At 44.2% G+C, this 22,827-nt stretch overlaps 1 protein-coding gene across 1 annotated transcript in view; it reads left to right on the top strand.

Moving 5' to 3' along the window:
* Positions 1 to 22,827, top strand: part of NDST2 (N-deacetylase and N-sulfotransferase 2) — a 173,109-nt gene that overhangs the window by 103,907 nt on the left and 46,375 nt on the right. The window contains exon 3 of the mRNA XM_056530639.1: positions 20,930 to 21,017. Coding sequence (XP_056386614.1) covers positions 20,930 to 21,017 — 88 coding nt within the window. The remainder of the gene's footprint in view (positions 1 to 20,929; positions 21,018 to 22,827) is intronic.

Here is a 22,827-nt window from a genome sequence, read left to right on the forward strand (position 1 = left end):
TTGGAAAAAATAACTGAAGTCAGTCGCTTCCTATAACAATCAATAAGCTTCTTACACCTCTCAGCCAGAGCGTTGGACCACTCTTCCTTTGCAAACTGCTCCAGGTCTCTCTTATTGGAAGGCGCCTTTTCCCAACAGCAATTTTCTCTCCACAGGTGTTCAATGGGATTTAGATCTGGACTCATTGCTGCCACTACAGAACTCTCCAGCGCTTTGTTGCCATCCATTTCTGGGTGCTTTTTGACGTATGTTTGGGGTCATTGCCCTGCTGGAAGACCCAAGATCTCGGACGCAAACCCAACTTTCTGACACTGGGCTGTACAGTGTGACCCAAAATCCGTTGAGAATCCTCAGATTTCATGATGCCTTGTACACATTCAAGGCACCCAGTGCCAGAGGCAGCAAAACAACCCCAAAACATCATTGAACCTCCACCATATTTCACTGTAGGTACTGTGTTCTTTTCTTTGTAAGCCTCATTCCGTTTTTGGTAAACAGTAGAATAATGTGCTTTACCAAAAAGCTCTGTCCTGGTCTCATCTGTCCACAAGAAGTTTTCCCAGAAGGATTTTGGATTACTCAAGTTCATTTCGGCAAAATGTAGTCTTTCTTTTTTTTATGTCTGTGTCAGCAGTGGGGTCCTTCTGGGTCTCCTGCCATAGTGTTTAATTTAATTTAAGTGTCGTCTGATCGACACAGATGCTCCCTGAGCCTGCAGGACAGCTTGAATATCTTTTGGAACTTGTTTGGGGCTGCTTATTCTCCATCCGGACAATTCTGCTTTGACACCTTTCATCATTTTTTCTCTTCTGTCTACGCCCAGGGAGATTAGCTACAGTGCCTTGGGTTGCAAACTTCTTGATAATGTTGCACACTGTGGACAAAGGCAAATCTAGATCTCTGGAGATGGACTTGTAACCTTGAGATTGTTGATATGTTTACACAATTTTGGTTCTCAAGTCCTCAGACAGTTTCTCTTCTCCTCTTTTTGATGCCCATGCTTAGTGTGGCACACACACAAAATGCAAAGTCTAAGTGAACTTCTCTCCTTTTAATCGGCTTTCAGGTGTGATTTTTATATTGTCCACACCTGTTACTTGCCCCAGGTGAGTTTAAAGGAGCATCACATGCTTGAAACAATCTTTTTATCGCAAATTTGAAAGGGTGCCAATAATTTTGTCCAGCCCATTTTTGGATTTTGGTGTGACATCATGTCCAATTAGCTTTTTTTCCTCCTTTTTTGGTTTAGTTCCAATAAACACAAAGGGAATAAACATGTATTTCAAAACATGTGTTACTGCAATCCTTTTCTGTGAAGAAATACTTCATTTTCTTGAAAATTTTCAGGGGTGCCAACATTAGAGATGAGCGAACTTACAGTAAATTCGATTCGTCACGAACTTCTCGGCTCGGCGGTTGCTGACTTTTCCTGCATAAATTAGTAAAGCTTTCAGGTGCTCCCGTGGGCTGGAAAAGGTGGATACAGTCCTAGGAGACTCTTTCTTAGGACTGTATCCACCTTTTCCAGCCCACCGGAGCACCGGAAAGCTGAACTAATTTATGCAGGAAAAGTCAGCAACCGCCGAGCTGAGAAGTTCGTGACTAATCAAATTTACTGTAAGTTCGCTCATCTCTAGCCAACATTTACGGCCATGACTGTATATAAAAGCCATATTCCTTCATATTTTAGAGCACATAGATATTATAATTGGGCTTCCCCTGCTGCTGCAGTGAGCCTCGGCAAACAGATTTTGCTCTGATGACATGACCCATCCATCTGTTGCATGGATTGCCATTTGAGTACCCAGAACTGCTCCTGGCAGTGATGGCAGATTGCCAGGGGTTTCTAATGCTGTACCTACATAATTTGCTGGCTTTAGGGTTACGAAAATAAAACACTTTTAAAGGGAATCTGTTCACATTTCAAACTTATGTTCAATAGCTGTTAGGGCTCATATATTCAGAAATAGTACATACGTTTTAGGTGCACTACTGTGATAGATGTAAACAGTGACATATGGTTAACCCTGAAACTGGCGTTAAAGGGGTACTTTTTTTTTTAAGTGGTGCCAGAAAGTTTAACAGATTTGCAAATTACTTCTATAAAAAAAATCTTTACCCTACAGAGGAAATTCTTTTATGTTTACATTTCTTTTTTGTCTTGTTCACAGTGCTCTCTGCTGACACCTCTGTCCATGTCAGGAATGATCCAGAGCAGGAGAAAATACTCATAGCAAACCTATGCTGCCCTGGACAGTTCCTGATACAGACAGAGGTGTCAGCAGAGAGCACTGTGGCCAAGACACAAAAAGAAATTCAAAAAGAAAAGAATTTCCTCTGTAGTATACAGCTGCTATTAAGTACTGAAAGAATTAAGATTTTTAAATTGTAAATTACTTCTATTTAAAAATCGAAATACTTTCAGTACTTAATAACAGCTGTATACTACGGAGGAAATTATTTTCTTTTTGAATTTCTTTTTTTGTCTTGGCCACAGTGTTCTCTGCTGACACCTCTGTCTGTATCAGGAACTGTCCAGGGCAGCATAGGTTTGCTATGTGTATTTTCTCCTGCTCTGGATCGTTCCTGACATGGACAGAGGTGTCAGCAGAGAGCACTGTGGACAAGACAAAAAAGAAATTTAAAAATAAAAGAATTTCCTCTGTAGGGTAAAGATTTTTTTATAGAAGTAATTTGCAAATCTGTTTAACTTTCTGGCACCAGTTGATTAAAAAAATATTTTTTCCCACCAGAGTACCCCATTAAAATTGAGACACTAGCCAGTATATCCTTATATGAAGTACATACCTGAGCAACAACAAACGCCAAGGTTTCCCAAGTGGCACGGGACCTAACACTAAACCTACCTGTGCCGTATGGGCAGTACCAGGGGCCAGTGGGCAATTACAGCGGCATTAAGTCTGACTCACAACCTGTTCCCAGTTCACTCCAGTGTGGCTAAGCACACATACAGTGGGAGGAGGGAAGAAGGCTATGAGCCCCACCCAAGTTGGCTATGTTGCCGGCCTCACAGGTGCACCTACATGCTGCCTATAATGGTGATCAAGGCGCATTAGATTTGGAGTGTAGGATGCAGGATGCCATTGTGGCACTTGTGGTCCGCTGCAGGCATCCCTCATTGTATGCATTTTATACTGGGGATTGTCCTTAGCAATGGACCACAAGCGCAGGATCTGCTCCCCCAGTGTATATGCACAACTGCATTTGGGGTTGAGCATTTCCTGCCATTTGAAACCACATTTTTTCTTGTTCTAATATATACAGGGCAGCTTTTATATATATCTGTCAGTGTTTCCATAGTGTAGAGAAATGCTTTTGTTCTCTAGTGCGAAGTGTCAAAGGTGTTCTCAAGGGCTGAGGACAGGAACACCTCCTCGCTCTCCCTCCCACATAGTCACAGATGAGCTTCCAAACCTGGTTTCTGCATAGTAACTGTGTGCAGGTGCCAGATTTGGTGACTGAAAGGAAGGGGAAGTGAGGTGACGTTCCATCCCTTACCACATGGGCTTGGGAATGCCATTTGGCAACACAGAATAAAGACCTTTTTTGGATGTTATGGAAGTACAGGTTGATATATGATGGCCACCATGAGGGAGATTTATCAAATCCTGTGCAGAGGAAATGCAGTGGCCCATAGGAACCAATCAAATCTCTTCTTTCATTTTTGAAAAGGCCTCTGAAACATGAAAGAAGCAATCTGATTGGTTATGAACAACTAGTTAACATTTCCTCTGCACAGGTCCTGGTAAATCTACCCCATATGTCTCTTTGCCCTAACAGCTGTCTAAGTGTCAGCAGTTTGAAACTTTGCTTGCAACCTTGCCCATAGCAACCAATCAGATTGCTTCTTTCATTTATGAAAAAGCCTCTGGAAAATGAAAGACGCAATCTGATTTAAATGTTGTACATCTTGGCAAAGCAATAGTTTTTCTAATATACTTCTTTTAAAAAATGTTCACATTTTACTAAAGAAGATTGCCTTTGAAAAATCCACCACTAGGGGTCCCCATACCTCCTGGGACATTGATGAGTCCAAAAGCAGCATGATAGTGTCAAAGGTCCATGAATATGAGATGGCTGATTGACAAGGCTGCAGGAGGAACACAGCCTGGAACAACACTGATGTAACACAGTTTTACCAAACATGTGCCTCCAGCTGTTGCAAACCTACCACTCCGAGCATGCCTGGAAAGTCAAAGGATGTTTGGGCATGCTGGGAATTGTAGTTTTGCAAAAGCTGTAGGCACACAGCTGAAGGCAACACTGCTGCAAAAAAAGTTATCCAAACACTGTACCTCAAACTATTCCAAAACTCCAAAGTCCCAGCATTACAGCACTGGCAAAGGAGGATACACATGAATGACCTAGGAAACCACTGTACTTTCAGCACTAAACCCCTGCTATAATTGAGGAAGATGTACGTTATACACTCACCATATTGTTTTTGGTGGTAGAGTACAGGCAATCTCCAATAATCATTGTGTGTACAGTATGAAACCAGAGAGGAAAGGGTTACAGAGCAGGCATTTTTTAGTGAAATATCGGTGATAGAGACAAAAATTACATGTACATGATCAGGATTAGGTACTGAGTAACATATTTAAGTTTTTTATTTTTTATTTTTAATTTTTTTTCTGGGATCTGACAGGTACGCTTTAAAGGAACACTACTAAATATGGAAATTTATTTTGTTAGTTTAGCAAAAGTCAGACAGAAAATACCTGCCTAATCTCCTCCTGTAATGATTCAGAAGCCAGGTTCATGTAAAGGAGTACAACAAAAGGCTTCTATAGACAGCCCGCAGGATGGGAGGGTGGGTGGATGAGGAGATGGGTGGCGATCTTTGATTAATACGCCTTTACTGAGCCTTTACACAGCTCAATTAATTGTGCAGCCCTTTAAATTCATCATTGTCTGCTGCACATTATCAGTTTACATAGGGCGACGTGCTGCTAATAATAATTTTATTGGCTGCATAAAAGATCCAATTGGCCAACAAACAAGCTCCTTTGTTAGCCAGTCACTTGCCTTTTTACACGTGCGATTATTGGGAGCGAGTGTTCCTTATTTTCCCGATAATTAGCCCATGTAAAAGGGCCTAGAATTCTGTTACACAATGAGCTACCTTGTATTACCTTGGTGCTGCATGCCAGTGTGGCGTGACACCATTCCCCACCTTCACCCCTGCACTGTAATGGGTTTAACAGTGTTATATTTATTAGAGCCATTATTAGAGGGGGTTAAATAGGATTAGGGAAACTTTTTTGCTTTCTTCCAGAAACAGTGCCACACTTGTCCAAAGGTTGTGCTGGGTATTGCAGTGCAGTCTGTTTCACTTACATATAGCTGGGCTGTAATACCAGACACAACCAATGGACAGGTGTGGTGCGGTTTCTTAGAGAAAGCAGGAAGGTTTTTAGATTTGTGGACAATTCTTATACAGATACCGTATATACTCGAGTATAAGCAGAGTTTTTCAGCACGATTTTTCATGCTGAAAACGCCCCCCCCCCCCCCCCCCCCCCCCTCGGCTTATACTCAAGTGAACTCTCCGCCTGTCAATCCCTTTCAGTAGTCATCAACCTGCAGACCTCCAGACGTGGCAAAACTACAACTCCTAGCATGCCCGGAATGCTGGGAGTTGTAGTTTTGAAACATCTGGAGGTGCGCAGGTTGAAGACCACTGCGGCCTTCGTCATCATCCAGACCCCCCTTTAGTTTTCTACTCACCTCCCCTCGGTGAGAAGGAAGGGTGAGCTGGTCCAGGCCATCTATGCTGCAGGGACCGTCCGGTGGGGAGGATTAGTCGTTCCGGGCTGTCCATCTTCTCCGCTCCGGCCCCGGACTAGTGACATTGCCTTGACGACGACGCACAGAGACGTCCCTGCAGCATAGATGGCCTGGACCAGATCACCCTTCCTTCCCACTGAGGGGAGGTGAGTAGAAAACTAAAGGGGGGGGGTCTGGATGATGAAGAAGGCCCTCAGTGGTCTTCAACCTGCAGACCTCCAGATGTTTCAAAACTATAACTCCCAGCATGCCCGGCCAGCCGATGGCTGTCCGGGCATGCTGGGAGTTGTAGTTTTGCAACATCTGGAGGTCCACAGGTTGAAGACCACTGAAGGGATTGACAGGTGGTGATGATGAAAGGGGGGGGGATGATGAAGAGGAGGGGAATGATTACGGGGGTGTTAATGACGGGGGTTTGGATGATGACGGGGGGGGGGTCGGGGGATGATGTATTTCCCACCCTAGGCTTATAGTTGAGTCAATAACTTTTCCTGGGTTTCTGGGGTGAAATTAGGGGCATCGGCTTATATTTGGGTCGGCTTATACTCGAGTATATATGGTAACTTGAGAACATTAGTCACACGGTCATTGTTGGCTAATACAATACAAGCGAAGTGTTACTGGTCACTATTTAGCAATGTCCATTGGTGATATTAGAGGAAACTTACATTATTTGGTAATTAGGACAATTTGGGCCTTTTTGTTTGAAGCTACAGTATGTGACTTTTTTGTTCTTATACTTTTGTATAAGTTTTCCAGAGTAAAGCAGCCTGTATGTGGTGGGAGGAGTGGACACAGCGAGCGCTATCCTTTCCTTGTTCAGTTATTTTCCATGCCAGTCTATCTGAAAAACACATGAATTGCCCCGCTGCTTTGTCTCGGCATGCCACATTTTGCTCTCTGCAGGAAAGGGTTTTTTGCAGCCCATTTTATACAGTCGAGCTTCTGGATCAATGATGCCCATTGAGAAATCTTTGATTTTTCACCTCTTTGCTTCTGAAAATAATAAAGCGGTGTGTTGGCTTTCTATGTGCTTATGGCAAATTCAAAGGGGCCTCTTGTCTTCATGCACTTGAGCTTCTCGTAGCTTAAATATACTTAGTAGGATCAAGCTTTATGGTGTAAAATGTGCCATTACAGCCTCTTAAATGCTCTCATATACTGTGCTGCAGCTTGAAGGTATTTTACCCATGGGAGATTACCCATATAGCACTTCACACTAGGCCACGTACGCAGTTTTGTGGGTGTATTGACAATGTCCCATGGAGAAGATAGCATGCTTAGGCAAATGAAGTGTGTACCTATGGGGCACAGTAATAGTCAAAGTTGTTGGTCAGCAGTCTTAAGCTGACCATTGTCTGTTATGCATGCCCACCTTAGAGCCATATGAAATCTTCCTCTAAATGTGTGGTCATCAGAAGAAGAGAATAACTGCACTCGCCAGTACTGTGGTTTCATGAAAGGAAGAAATAAAGCTGTACTCACCAGCGCTGTGGTTTCTTCCTTTTTATAGATAGCATAACAGAATACATACAGATAACTGCAGGGGTGTACATGAGCAGGCTGTTTATGTACACCCCTGCAGTCATTCTCTGTATATATCCCATTTTGCCATCAATAAAGAAACCACAGTGGCAGTCTGGCAATAGCTTACCCCCCACACAATCTCAGAGAACACGTATAAAGCCCGCAGGGCTGCATTTGTGCGAGGGGCGGAAGTAATTATCGCTCCCTGCACTTCCAGGTGGGGCTTATTGGGAACAGGTGGAGGGGTGTGTATATAACTCCCCCCTCTCCTACAGGGGCGGAGAACGTGTTGTTTGTGGAATCTCTGCTTCCTGTATCTGGTGTTTGAATCTCCTGCAAAAATTTTCAGAGCTGCTGCTCACGGTGCCGAGGCTTTGCTGATCATGAGTCTGGCTTGGGGGGTGCAGGCGCGGCATCCCTGGCAGCTCCGCTGGCTGTCTTATCTGGGGATGCTGTGTCTCACTCGGATTATAAGGTAATATAGGGCAGGTATGGTTCTGTCTGGCTCTGCCCGCAGCAGTAGTGGGGTCCAGGAGTGGCAAGTAGGCGAGTTAAATCGGTGCTGGGGGTGGCGCGACCTCAGCATCTCGCGCAGCCTGCTAGCTGCCTCATGGCAACATGTGGACCACCCGCACAGATACAATTGTCTATGCCCATGGGACAGGTTGCGGCAGCTGCCCAGTTCTCAGCATGGCCGCTCGTTAGGCGGTCCTGTCAGCTTGTCTGCTATCGTTAATATAAAGTATAGTGCAATGCTCTGCGGAGGGTTGTTTCAATATAACGTTTGCTGTATACAGTGTGGTGAATTGTCTACAAAGAGTCATTTCAATATAACTTTTGCTGTGGTGCTCTGCCGGGTATACGGTGCCCTTGCAGTATATGGTACAGTGTAATGCTCTGCAAAGGGTCTTGTTACAATATAACGTGCTGTATAACAGTTTAGTGAAGTGCTCTGCAGATGGTCTTGTTACAATATAGTATACATGATATACAGTTATGGTGCAATGCTCTGCAGATGGTATTGTTACAATATAGTATACATGATATACAGTTATGGTGCAATGCTCTGCAGATGGTCTTCTTACAATATAATATATACTATATACAGTATAGTGCAATATTCTCAGATGGTCTCATTTCAAACAAACTTTATACAGTTAGTGCAATGCTCTGCAGATGGGATGATTTCAATATAACATACTATATAGGGTATAGTGCAATGCTCTGCAGATGGACGTTACAGTTAGCATGTGCAGTGTGGTGCAGTGCTCTGCGAAGGGTCTTGTTGCAACACAGGGTGGTATGTACTTTGTGGTGTGGTGCAATACTCTGCAGAGGATCTCGTTGCAGGGTAGAATGTGCTGTGTGTGGTGGTGCAATGCACTACAGAGTGTCTTGTTTCAATTTAGCATATGGTATACAGTAGGGGTGCAATGCTCTGTAGAAATATAACATAGGCTACATCTAATTAAATCATAGTATACACAGTGTAATACTCGTTATTTACACGATCATGGTATCCATACGGTTCATATGCTTGGTTTATAATTGGCATACACGCATTACTGGTAGAAGGTGCACACGGTTTGATAACTCCATGAGTTTCTTATTGTCCGTACTCTCATGGTTAATTCATACGCTTATGGCATACTGCTTGTACGCGCATAGTATGTATTCAGTTTCATGTGCTAATATCATTATACGGTACATATACTCACTGATGATATATTCACAGCATTTATACTGTGCAAACTCGTTTATGCTGTTCACCTCATGGTTATTCTCTTACTCTCTGGCGTTTACACGGTCCACAAACTTGGCATTTATGCTGCTCATATATTCTGGGCATGTTCATGGTCTTATGTTCTTTCTATCCATGTTACGTTCATGGCAGTCAAACACCTCGTACTTATCACTGGTTCATATTAGAGATGAGCGAACTTGCATTAAATTTGATTCGTCACGAACTTCTCGGCTCGGCAGTTGATGACTTTTCCTGCATAAATTAGTTCAACTTTCAGGTGCTCCGGTGGGCTGGAAAAGGTGGGATACAGTCCTAGGAGACTCTTTCCTAGGAATGTATCCACCTTTTCCAGCCCACCGGAGCACCTTAAGGCTGAACTAATTTACGCAGGATAAGTCATCAATTGCCGAGCCGAGAAGTGACGAATCGAATTTACTGTAAGTTCGCTCATCTCTAGTTCATATGCTCAGTGTCATTCGGTTCATATGTTAATGGTATTTTATTCATGCGCTCACAGTTTTTGTGCCGCGCACATGCTCATACAGCGCATGGGGTGTGGCCCTGTGCGCAGGTATGTGGTCATAATAGTTACTACATGCATGCATGCTCTTTGTCATCGGTTGTGGTTGGCCACATGTGCGTTCGTTTTGGCGGTGCATACACGCATATAGTTGGCCTGAGTATAGGTTCATCAAGTTTGTTGGTACAGCCACGCATAGCTGTTATGACAATTTTGCACATAGTCATTCCTTACACATCTGTATATAGGCAGGGAGATACATGGCGTAGTTGTGGTTACTGACACGTCTTCAGAACAACAATAACAAGACACACAGGCGGTGTATACCCATTAAGCCTGCCACGCCTGCAGGGGGGGGCGGGGTACGTTGCATTTTTGTTACTGACATGCCTTCAGCACAGCAATAACACAACACATAGGTGGTGTATACCCATTATGCCTGCCACGTCTGCAGGGCGTTACATTGCATAATTGTTGTTACGGACATGTCTTCACAGCAACAACAACATTAGGACACATAGGTGGTGTATACTCATCATGCCTGCCACATCTGCAGGGTGTTACATTGCTTAATTGTTGTTACTGACACGTCTTCAGAGCAACAACATTACCACACATAGGTGTTGTATACTCATCATGCCTGCCACGTCTGCAGGGCGTTACATTGCTTAATTGTTGTTACTGACACGTCTTCAGAGCAACAACATTAGGACACATAGGTGGTGTATACTCATTATGCCTGCCACGTCTGCAGGGGGGGGGTATGTTGCATAATTGTTGTTACCTACACGCTTTCAGAGCAACAACATTGCGACACATAGGTGGTGATATACTCATTATTCCTGACATGTAAAGAAAAAAAAAAGTTTGTAATGACCTGACACATTCTCAGGTCAGATACAACCTCCTCTTTTGTATTTCACAACTACATTATCAGTTATAGTACACATATTCAACTGTCTGGCACAGGTGCTCGTTCAAAGGGTGGTCATCATTTTAGTGGCACTAATCGGCTGTTGAATACCCGATCACCTGACTCATTCCTTCAGGATTAGGGGTTGAATCGCGGTGGTTACTGACTCACATTCAGAGCAACCAATTTCAGGAATACTCGCTGTTACCCTGTTGCCTGACTCCTCTTCAGGTTAAGGGGTAATGTCGGTTGCTACTGACTTGTTTTCAGAGCAATTTTGTCGTTTGTGTATTTGTTATGACCTGACACGTTTTCAGGTCAGATACAACCTCGTCTGTTGTATTTCTCAATTACGTTATCATTTCGTTATAGTACACAGATTCAACTATCCGGCATAGTTGCACTTTACTCTCATTGTCTGGTAGTCTGGTTACGTTCATAGCTTTATTTTGTTGTACTGCACATGGGTAATAGTTTTTCTGCATTTCCATCCTTAGAGTCTACACTACACATATGCTCCCGTAGCTTTAATATACTCATGCTTGTAGCTTTCATACTGCATATTCGTGCATAGTGTTTATACGGAAAGCTTATACAGCTTTGTTAGGATGTTGCCCTATTTGCCTGACTCCTTCAGCTTAAGGGTTTAATGTCGGTTGCTACTGACGAATTTTCAGAGCAATTACATTGTGGTTCATTGTCATGACCTGACACGTTCTCAGGACAGATACAGCCTCCTCCGTGGTCATCACTCCCAAGTCCAGTTGGGTCAGTACAGTGGCTAGTTAGGTATGTCTGTTGTTACAGTCTCAATCAGGTAAGGTGCCTTCGTGAACCTTGTCAGGCGACATGACCCACACAGTCTATCAGGTAGATAGGTATTTCTTGTCATTTACCTGTCAGTTTAGTTTTTGCCTCTTAAATAGCAGGGGATTGGTGCTTGTCAGACCTGCCATGAAGTTAGCCTTTCCGTGTCCATTTGAAGTAATGTCACAAGTAGGGATGGTAATAGGTAGAGTTCACTTAGTATATTTGGCAGGGAATTTTATTATTCTCAGCTCCTTTCTTTACAGATGGACGTTACTACCACAGTTTCTAAGGTATGGTTACCACCTCTAGTAGTCACTAGTTGGTCGGGGCTACTCTTTCAGCACACTAGGTATAGTCTACTTCGAGTATGTGAAGATTGATGCTGGGTGTAGGATGTGTTATTTCAGGAATTGTATTTATCCTAGCATGGTTGCTTTTTGCCCTCTATAGGCATGCCCTCATTGCGCGGTTATGGCACAACTCAGACCGCTATGCTAGGGTAAGATCTTGTATAGGTATGTAGGAAATCTTTCCTGTCACTAGTACACGTATGGAGCCCCGAACACAAGTTTAAAGCCCGAAGTAATTATCGTTCCCTGCACTTCCAGGTGGGGCTTATTGGGAACAGGTGGGGGCGTGTGTATATAACTCCCCCCTCTCCTACGTGTCGTTTGTGGAACCCTCCCAACCCTCCCTTATTTTTTTCCCTTCACTATAGGGCATGCCCTCATTGCGCGGTTATGGCCCAACTCAGACCGCTATGCTAGGGTAAGATCTTGTATAGGTATGTAGGCAACCTTTCCTGTCACTAGTACACGTATGGAGCCCCGAACACAAATGATGGTTCAGTCAAACAGAAGGTTCAGGTGTAAGGCGGGACCTGGTGAGATCTGTTTGGTTAAAGCCCTTAGGGGGTACCTGACTTGAGGTTACTCTGCAAAAAACATTCCGTAGCCTCCTATCCACTCTTTTGGTGCCTTGACCATTGACTCAACCAACCCTCTGCAGTGACTGCTGCTAATAAAAGGTGTCTACTGGTTTAGGATCATTTTAAAAAGAAATAACTGTAGCAAAATTCTTTTTGTTCTTTCCTTGCTCCCTTTTTTTTTTTTTCCTTCCTTTCACACTCTTCCTTCTGTATTCTTCCTTCCTTTTCATACTCCTCATGCCCCTATTGTGATGGTCATAGAGCAGTAAATGTCTGAGGGTCTTTTGGGAACAGTAGTTGTAGTAGAAGTTGGGGAGAGGGTTCTTCAGTGGATGGATGTTGATGGTAACCCTGGTACAGTCTCGCCCACTTTCTTTCCCGCCCACTTGTGACACACTTATGCAGGGGTTGATGTTTGAGACAAACTGCTTGTGATCTCATAGCGGCTGATGCAGTAGGTATTGGCACAGGGATGTTTCTTTTGGCTGCAGACATGAAGGGAAGGAGAATTTATGTTTCTTTCTGGCGAGAGAATAGCAAACAGCATTGCTATGGTTACTTGTTACTAAAAAAGGTTTAGCTACCGCATAAGACATGACCTTCACATAAGGGTTTCCTCAAAGATGTTTGATGTAGAGATCCTTTAATTGGGACTGAACCAATATTAAGTCCTCCTCATTCCAAAGGCTTGTGCTTGTGTATGTTGGATAACGTTTTCATAAAGCGTTCTCCCTTCTCTCGCTTTGTCTTCACTGACTTTTGTGTCAATGCTTTAGTGTTTAGATATTTAGCTTTTTCTCAGAATTTTTTTTAATTATTTTTATTTATTTTTTTATGATGGGGGAAAAATGTTGCAATCACAGTGGTCTCACCCTGCGGCCCTCCAGATGTTGCAAAACTTCAACTCGCAGCATCCCCGGCATGCTGGGAGTTGAAGTTTTCCAACATCTGGAGGGCACATTTTGAGACCACAGTTCTAAAATGTGTTGTGTGTGTTGCCTGTAATAGATACAGACATACAGGGGGTCATATTCCAAAACGCCTAGGACTGTATCCTCCTTTTCCAGCCCACCGGAGCACTGAAAGCTGAACTAATTTATGCAGGCTAAAGCCAAAAACCGCAGAGCCGAGAGGTTCATGACTAATCAAATCACTGTAACTTCGCTCAACTCTACTGTCCATGTCAGGAACTGTCAAGAGTACAAGAAAACCCTTTAAAAGGGTACTCCACCCCTAGACATCTTATCCCCTATCCAAAGAATAGGGGATAAGATGTCTGATGGCGGGGGTCCCGCCACTGGGGACCCCCACATTCTACCATGTGGCACCCACCTGTAACGGCTTCCGGAACCGCTGGAGGCCCTCAGGCTAATACCATCCCGACCATGAGAACGGTAGATAGTTACGTCACGACTCCGCCCTGTGTGACGTCACACCCGCCCCCTCAATACAAGTCTATGGGAGGGGGCGTGACAGCCGTTACAGGTGGGTGCCACATGGTAGAATGCGGGGGTCCCCCAGCGGCGGGACCCCCGCCATCAGACATCTTATCCCCCTATAAAATGTCTAGGGGTGGAGTACCCCGTTAAAGCAAACTTATCCTGCTCTGGACAGTTCCTGCCATGGACAGAGGATGGCAGCAGAGAGTACTGTGCTCAGACTGAAAAGAACAACTCAACTTCCTCTGTAGTATACAGCAGCTAAGTACTGGAAGGATTAAGATTTTATAATAGAAGTAATTTACAAATCTGTTTATCTTTCTGACACCAGTTAATTTAAAAATTGTTTTCCATCAGAGAACCCCTTTAACTGGCTCTAGAAAGTTAAACTTATTTGTGAATGACTTCTATTAAAAAAATCTTAATCCTTCCAGTAGTTATCAGCTGCTCAAGTTGAGTTTGTTATTTTCTGTCTGACAACAGTGCTCTCTGCTGACATCTGTCTGTCTCAGGAACTGTCCAAAGTAGGAAACCACTTTTGCTCTGGACAGTTCACGAGACTGACAACAGTGCTCTCTGCTGACACCTCTTTCAAACAGAAAAGAACAACTCAACTTCAGCAGCTGATAACTACTGGAAGGATTAAGATTTTTTTTAAATAGAAATCATTTACAAATCTGTAACTTTTTGGAGCCAGTTGATACAAAAAAAAGTTTTTTCCTGGTATACCCCATTAATGTAGTTACTGAGCATTTTTCTGGTGAATGCGGAGATGTTTGTGCACCAGATCTTTCGTTCTGTCTGGATGTGAACCTGTCCTGTACATTGTCACCAGTGGCTGGGAGCTCTAATTGCTCTGGATTTTCATTCTTGGAGAAAAGCATTATCATTTTATTAACCTTGTTCTGTCAGTAAAGCGTTTAGAACGCTGCAGTTTTATGGTCTCATTTGCACTTTGGAGATTCAATTTAACTTGGTAAAGTTTGTTGCTAACACCTCCATCTGTTGTCTTGCGTTCACTGAAATCAAATAGTGTTTATTTCGAGAGTTTTCTTTTCTGCCCTAGTTTTCTCTACAACATAAAAACAACTTCAACCTTTTGGAAGTGTTGTATCATCAGATTACTGAAATGCTTGGTCATTAATGTCAGGGGGGTGACATGGATGTAACCAGAAGAAGGCACAATCTGATTCCCCATACAGTGTAAGGGTGCATTCACATGCTAGCAACTAGCAGCGGGTTTTCTGCTATATATATATATATATATATATATATATATATATATATATATATATATATATATATATATATATATGTATGTGAGTTTATTGATGGGCGATATGTGTCCCCAAGCCTTGGTGAAGTAAGAGCCGATAATTGTCCAGTGTCTGTGATGCGATGCAGACTGACACTGTTGCTGTAGTATGGCTGGAAGGCCAATCTGGGACGGCTCTTAGGCTAGGTTCACACTACGTTTTGTAACTACAGTTCCCGTATACGGCTGGGAGGAGGGGGTGGGGCTTAATCGCGGCGCCTGCACTCAGCCGTATAGGGGAACCGTATTTAATGCATGGCTATGAGCCGACCGCGTTTTTGCCGACCGACCGTTGTCGAGCGCGTTTTTGCCTACGGACGGGAAACCGCATACGGCCGAAAAAGCAGCCGAACGGAGGCTTCGGTTCACTCTGGTCGGCTCGTAGAGATGCATTAAATACGGTTCCCCTATATGGCTGAGTGCGGGCGCCGTGATTAAGCCCCGCCCCCTCCCCCCAGCCGTATACAGGAACCGTAGTTACAAAACGTAGTCTGAACCCAGCCTTACTGGGAATGGTCAAGTGTAGATAGGGGGCCATTCCCCATAATCCAGGCTGTCTTTTGTTGGCCTAGGCTGCTCCACTAGGGGGACTTGCTAGTTGCAGCTCACACTGCCAGAGAGCAGAGTGTGGAGTTCTTCCCTGAGAGTTTGGAAGCTGGTCGGCAGACTGCCTGGAGGCTTGGAAAAGACTTAATTCCGCATGGCATGGACTCGGGTGTGAACAAACACCTAAGGAATACAGGTGGACTTTTGTTACGTTTTCCTTTGTTCTGCATTTAAAGACTGTTTGCAATGTACTGTTTCCGTGCCTCTATAATGCACTGCACCAATCTGCAAGAGCGAGTCATCACAATATATGATATACACACACACACATAAACATATATACACACTAGGGATCGACCGATTATCGGTATGGCCGATAATCACGACTTTGGGCATTATCGGTATCAGCAATTACCTTGCCGATAATGCACCGCCCCCACCGCACCGCGACCGCCCCCCCCGATCCGCCACACCACGATCGCCCCCCCGAAGTGCTGGGCGGTATACCGGTATGGGTTTTTGCCCATACCGCTATACCGGTCGGGCCCCTCCCCCACCCTCCGAGTCAATAAAAAAAAATTAAACTTACCCGTAATGGGGGTGGTCCGGGCCATCCATCCTGTAGTGTCCGGCGGCATTCCGGGTGGAGGGTGAACCGGTCCGGGCTGTCCTTCTTCTCCGGGGGTCCTCTTCTCCACTCCGGGCAGGCTCCGGCCTAGTACGCTGCATAGACGCCGCTACGCCGTGACGTCAAGTGCGTCGCTGCGCGCGGGCGTCACTGCGCAGCGGCGTCTATGCAGTGTACTAGGCCGGAGCCTGTCCGGAGTGGAGAAGGACAGCCCGGACCGGTTCACCCTCCACCCGGAATGCCGCCGGACACTACAGGAAGGGAGGATGGATGACCCGGACCACCCTGACAGGTAGGGGGGAGAGAAGCGGGTGGTGGCGGCGGCGGCCTATGGCACTGCAAAAGCCACCGCAGTGCATTGATTTAAAGCGCCCGCTTTAAATCAATGCTCTGCAGCGGTGTCGAGGGGGGATAAATAGCCGATAACTTATACCGGAATATCGGTATAAGTTATCGGCTATCGGCTCTAACCTCCACCGATTATCGGCCCTAAAAAAAACTATATCGGTCGATCCCTAATACATACATACACACACACACACACACATACACACACACACACACACACACATACACACACACACACACACACACACATATATACATACACACATACATACATATACACACACACACACACACACATATATACATACACACATACATACATATACACACACACACACATATATATACATACACACATTCATACATATACACACACACCCACATATATATACACACACAAGATCTCAGGGTTCTATCACCAGTTTACATTGTGATTAGTTTGAAAAGGTATTTCAACATATACCACGGTACACTGTAAACATTAGAGTACCTGTCATGAGCTTGATATATATTTTATCCTCCCAGTTCACTCCCCCAGTCATGATAAACCAAAACCACCACCTGCCTTTATTTTTATTGTTCTTTTAGTTGATATACCTTGATATTGTTCTGCATCTTCTGTGTATCGGTAAACTCCACAGACTAAGAATGGGCGTTCCCCAGCAGGCGGGACATCATCTGATGCCCTGCCGGGGAAAACTTCCTCCCTCAGTTTGCTACACGCAGCCAAGAGCAGTTCAGTGTGAGAGAGACTGTGATTGGCTGAAGCTGCACTTTAATAATTATGGTATAGACAAAGTAAACAAAAAATAAACCATATGGGCATATTTCTTGAAGTCAACTCCCAGCGAGCGTCCTTCCTGTAAAAAGTAGTATATAGAGGAACAGCGTCAAAATTATGCCCAATCTGGGTCATTTGTATCCATGTATTAACGCATTCCTAGAGGTGAACATCAATCAATTTTGGTTTTATATATTTTGCTACCCTCCATTTTAGAGTTGTCAGACAAGCGTTTTTTCACTCTTTTTCAGCTCCTTGGCGGTTTTGCAAAATTGCAGCATGTTGAGCCTTTGGCAACGCCATGTGGGTTTTAACATTGGCGATTTTGCAGGCGTTTTTTATTCTTTTTTGGACATTAGCGATCCCAAAAAAAGTGATGGAGATACCTTTTTTTTTAAATAAAATTTCATAGGGTACCATTCAAAAAAAATAAAGATTAAAGTAGTGATGGAAAAAATTGTATTTAACCAAATTTGTTTTTTATAACAAAATTTTTATACATTTTTAAACAGTGATCACTTTATGTTGGCGGGCAGGGCACTAAAAATGTAGCGTAGTTCTTTTTTTTTTGGTAGTTCTACTCCCTTCATGGAATACACTGTTCCATGATAGGAGCAATATTACCTGTACTAATTGACAGATCGCCCCGGGTCCGTTGCGATCCTCCTGTACAATGTATAGATGCGGTCGGCCGCTCCTCTGCACTGCTATATATATATCCTTGTGGAAACTTCAGCACAGGATGGCTCAGGTGTGGTGCAATGTAACCCCCAGTGTGCCAAACTGGATCCACATAAACATTTCTCCACTTGCAAACCTCAGCCAACACTAGGTCCAGCTTTAAGTGCAAGCTACATGGTCTTTATTGCATTGTGATATACAATGCAACGTTTCGGCTACAAGCCTTTTTCAAGCATGCTTGAACAAGGCTTGTAGCCGAAACGTTGCATTGTATATCATAATGCAATAAAGACCATGTAGCTTGCACTTAAAGCTGGACCTCGTGTTGGGTGCTGTTTCCAAGTGGAGAAATGTTTATATAATATATACACACACATACATACACACCTATTAATATTTCCCGCAGAGAGCTGTGATTGGCCAGATGGTTCCAGCCAATCACAACTCTCTGAGGGAAATATAAGTAGGTGTATATATACTTCAGAGCAGGGCACCATAGAAGAGCGGGCGGCCGCATCTATAAATTATACAGGAGGATCACAGTGTGTCAGGAGTAACATCCGCTGTGATCTTTCCATAAATGCTGGTACTACTACTCCGAACATGGAGCACACTCTGCTCCATGCTGTAGTACCTGTATTAATAAACAGATCGCAACAGGTGTCAGAAGTTACACTCGCTGCCATCTGTCTATTAATGCAGGTACTACAGCTCCCAGCATGGAGCAGAGTGTGCTCCATGTTGGAATCAAAAAATGTTTAAACATCTTTTTAAATCTTTTTATTTACTTGACAGGCTTAGTAGTGGAAGCTGTCTTATATACAGAGTCCATTACTAAGCCTTAGTTAGCCCCAAAAACAGCTAGCGCTAACCCCCGATTATTACCCTAGTACCGACCGCCACAGGGGTGCCGGGAGGAGCCAGTACCAACAGGTCTAGAGCCTCAAAAATGGCGCTCCTGGGCCTAGAAGGTAACAGGCTGGTGTCATTTATTCTGGGGAGGGCCAGTAACAATGGTCCTCGCCCACCCTGGTAACGTCAGGCTGTTGCTGCTTGGTTGGTATTTGGCTGAGAATAAAAATTGGGGGAACCTTATTCCTTTTTTGTGCTTATATAAATAAAAATAAAATAAATAAATGCATAGGGTTCCCCCTATTTTTATTTTCAGCCAAATAACAACCAACCAGCAACAGCCTGATGTTAGTTACCAGGGTGGGTAAGGACCATTGTTACTGGCCCTCCCCAGCCTAAATAACGCTAGCCTGTTACCGCCTAGACCCAGGAGCGCTATTTTTGATGCTCTGGGCCTGTTGGTAGCGGCCCTGTGGCGGTGGGTACCGGGGTAATAATTGGGGCTTAGCGCTAACTGTTTTTGTGGCTAACGCTAAGCCCAGCTTAGTAATGGACTCCATATATAAGACTGCTTCCACTACTAAGCCTGTCAAGTAAATAAATAAAAAACACAACACATTTAACCATTAACCATTTTATTAACATTAAACAGAAAAAAAAAACGCTCATTATCGACGCAGTCCACCGAATCCGAAGTAGTCCACAGGATACACTGATCTAAAATGAGAAAAAATTAAAATAAAGCAAGAAGAATAGGGTAATACTTATTATAGGTTAATACATGTGCCGCATGACCAAAACTCCCAGCATGCCCTTAAAGTAAGGACATGCTGGGAGTTGTAGTCATGTGGTGCGGGCGAGTCACAAGCTTGTCACCTACTCCCCAAACCCCCCCCCACCGCCCTACAACTAAAACTCCCAGAATGCCCTTACAGTAAGGGCATACTGCGAGTTGTAGTTATGAATCAGAGGGCAGGTGACAAGCTTGTTACCCGTCCCTGCCGCACAACTACAACTTCCAGCATGTCCTTACTGTAAGGACATGCTGGGAGTTACAGTCGTGCAAGCCTGGCCGGCGGTGATGCGAAAATCACTGTCATTTCATATTTCCCGCCGGGTGCCGTGACAAGGGACCTGGCGAGAAATTTGAAATGACAGGAAACTCTGCAGTGCCGTAGCAAAGGGAGCCCGGGCTGTCATAACTCTGCAGCTGCCCGGGACTCCTGCTTCAGTGCTGAGGGATGGCAGCGATGGCTCCTGCTCATCTCCCGGCCCATCTGCAGGAGTCCCGGGCAGCTGCAGAGTGATGCCACCCCGGTCTCCTTTTAACATATAACAGAGCTGCAGAGTTTTAGTCCCTACTGTAAGATCAAATTTCCTGCCGGGTCCTGTGATTGGCTGCTCGGTCCCGGACAATCACGGAACCCAGCGGGAAATGTGAAATTACATTAGGGACTCGAGAAAAACTACACAGCGCCGAGGTATGTTAAAGGAGCCCGGGCTGGCATCACTCTGCAGCCACCAGGGCACCATCTGAGTCTATCCCCACTACCCTAAGTTAATGACGGAGGCACTGATTTACAACCCACCCGCCCTGCACATCTCCTGCCTGCTACAAGACTACAACTTACAGTGAGGGCATGCTGGGAGATGTAGTCTTGCAATAGGTAGCAGACAGATGGGAGATCCGCGGCGCGGGGGGTGGGAGACAAGGTGGGGATGTAAATCAGTGTGATCCGTGGTCAGAAAAGCAGAAACATAAGCAAGGTTCAAGCTGGTGTAGATTCCTGGAGCTTTTTAATCAGATTGGTCTAGATCTGCGACAGTTGCAGTTGATAAATCAGGGTGTACTGGAAAGTGAAAAGTGAAAAAATGTGAGTAAAATAAGCAAATAAGCGGAGTTGCGCCAAATATATGGGAAAATAAGCCCTACAAACTTTGATAAATTTGGGCCTTTGAATAGTATTTAAGTTGTTATACAAATTTTGTTGGTCTTGATTTAAGTGTGAGATTGTAATAAATGGACTGTCTGGCCAAGGGCTCAGCTTTTCTGGATTATGTTGACTTGTATTTCTCTTCATTTCAGGCTTTGCTGAACACTCAAAGCAAGCTAAGAACTCTAGTACCGAATTTCACCTTCAATTTGGGCTTCTCTGGGAAGTTCTACCACACAGGTACAGCCATTTCTCATTGTAGTTCTTATGGAAGCAGTCTCCAAGTTGTTGCCTGTGCTATTGTAATATTGCTTTCTAGAAAAAATAATCTTTAAAGCATCCAGGCTGGGTGGGCGGATTACCTGGGAAATGAAGTTTCAGACAGTATTTATTGTATGATCTGCAAATACATCAATAATTTGTAGTTTTGCAACAGCTGGAGGAACCCTGGTTGGGAAACACTGAGCTAAACCATAAAGGTTGAGAAAAGAATTGATCGAAACACATAGTAAATGTAAGTTGGGGGGAGTGAGAGGAAGACAATAAAGGCTACCATACTTGATGGTCAGTTCTTATTGATTTTATATTCTCATACTATATATGATCTGCGGAGTGTAGATCAGGATTTCCCTACCAAGGTGCCTGAAACGGGTGCAGACACACAGTTTTGGTCTAAGCAAATTAATTTTAATTTTTGCTATATATATATATATATATATATATATATATATAATATATATAATATATATAATATATATAATATATATAATATATATTATATATATATATATATATGTGTGTGTATATATATATATGTGTGTGTATATGTATATATATATATATATATATATATATATATGTATGTATATATATATGTATGTATATATATATAAAATGTATATGTATATTATAAAGGGATCGACTGATTATCGGTTTTGGGCATTATCGGTATCTGCAATTACCTTGCCGATAATCTGATAATGCCCCGCCCCCACCGCACCGCGACCGCCAACCCACCGCACCGTGTCGCACCCCGCACCGCCCCAGCCCCATTGCCTCCCCCATCCCCGGTTTTAGAATTGCCTGTTCCCGGGGTCCATGCTACTTCTGGCTCCTGCTGAGTCCTGCGTTACGCTGTGCGCAATGACGAGTGACGGAACGTCACCGTCAGTGCGCACGGTGACAGCTCAGGAGGACGCCACCGGAGCCAGATGTAGAGTGGACCCCGGGCCCCGGGAACAGGTAATTATAAAACCGGGTATGGAGGAGGCAATGGGGCCGGTGTGGTGGGGGGTGCGGTAGGGAGCACGGAGCCGTGCGGCGTTGGGCGGCGGGGGTCTGGGGTGGGGGCGGTGGCGGTTGCAGGACTCAGGAGGATCCCCGGACAGGCAGGGGGAGAGAAGCGGGTGGCGGCGGTGGTCTATGGCACTGCAAAAGCCGCTGCAGTTCATTGATTTAAAGCGCCCGCTTTAAATCAGTGATCTGCAGCGGTGTCACGGGGGGATAAATAGCCGATAACTTATACCGGAATATCGGTATAAGTTATCGGCTATCGGCCCTAACCTCCACCGATTATCGGTATCGGCCCTAAAAAAACGATATCGGTCGATCCCTAATATATACATACACACACACTATGTATATCAATTCCTCACAGTTTAGATTTCTGCTTGCTGACCTAGAAGTTGAGCACCTATGTGATCATTACATGCCCAGAACTGATGGTTACTCATCGGCAGTACGGCAGTGTTGAATGACTGCATGTAGAGATCTAGGAAACAAAGCAGAAAGTATGTTGGAAAATTGTAGAACTTTTCCTGATAGCACTTTAATAGACCTTTTAGTGTAGGGTCACACGTGCTATATTTTGTTGTATATCTGCTGATGCATATTTTCCTACCTATTGAAGTCAATAAATAGCAAAATCAGCATAAAACATGCAGCCAAACCCGAAATGTGTGACCTTACCTTTCAAAGGGGACTGTTGGTCCTCCTTGCATGTCTGTTATAGTAAGCGTGTGTGTATTTTGTATAATATGAAATCTGGAGT

This window comes from Hyla sarda, chromosome 7 (assembly GCF_029499605.1).
Source record: "Hyla sarda isolate aHylSar1 chromosome 7, aHylSar1.hap1, whole genome shotgun sequence".
Lineage (NCBI taxonomy): Eukaryota > Metazoa > Chordata > Amphibia > Anura > Hylidae > Hyla > Hyla sarda.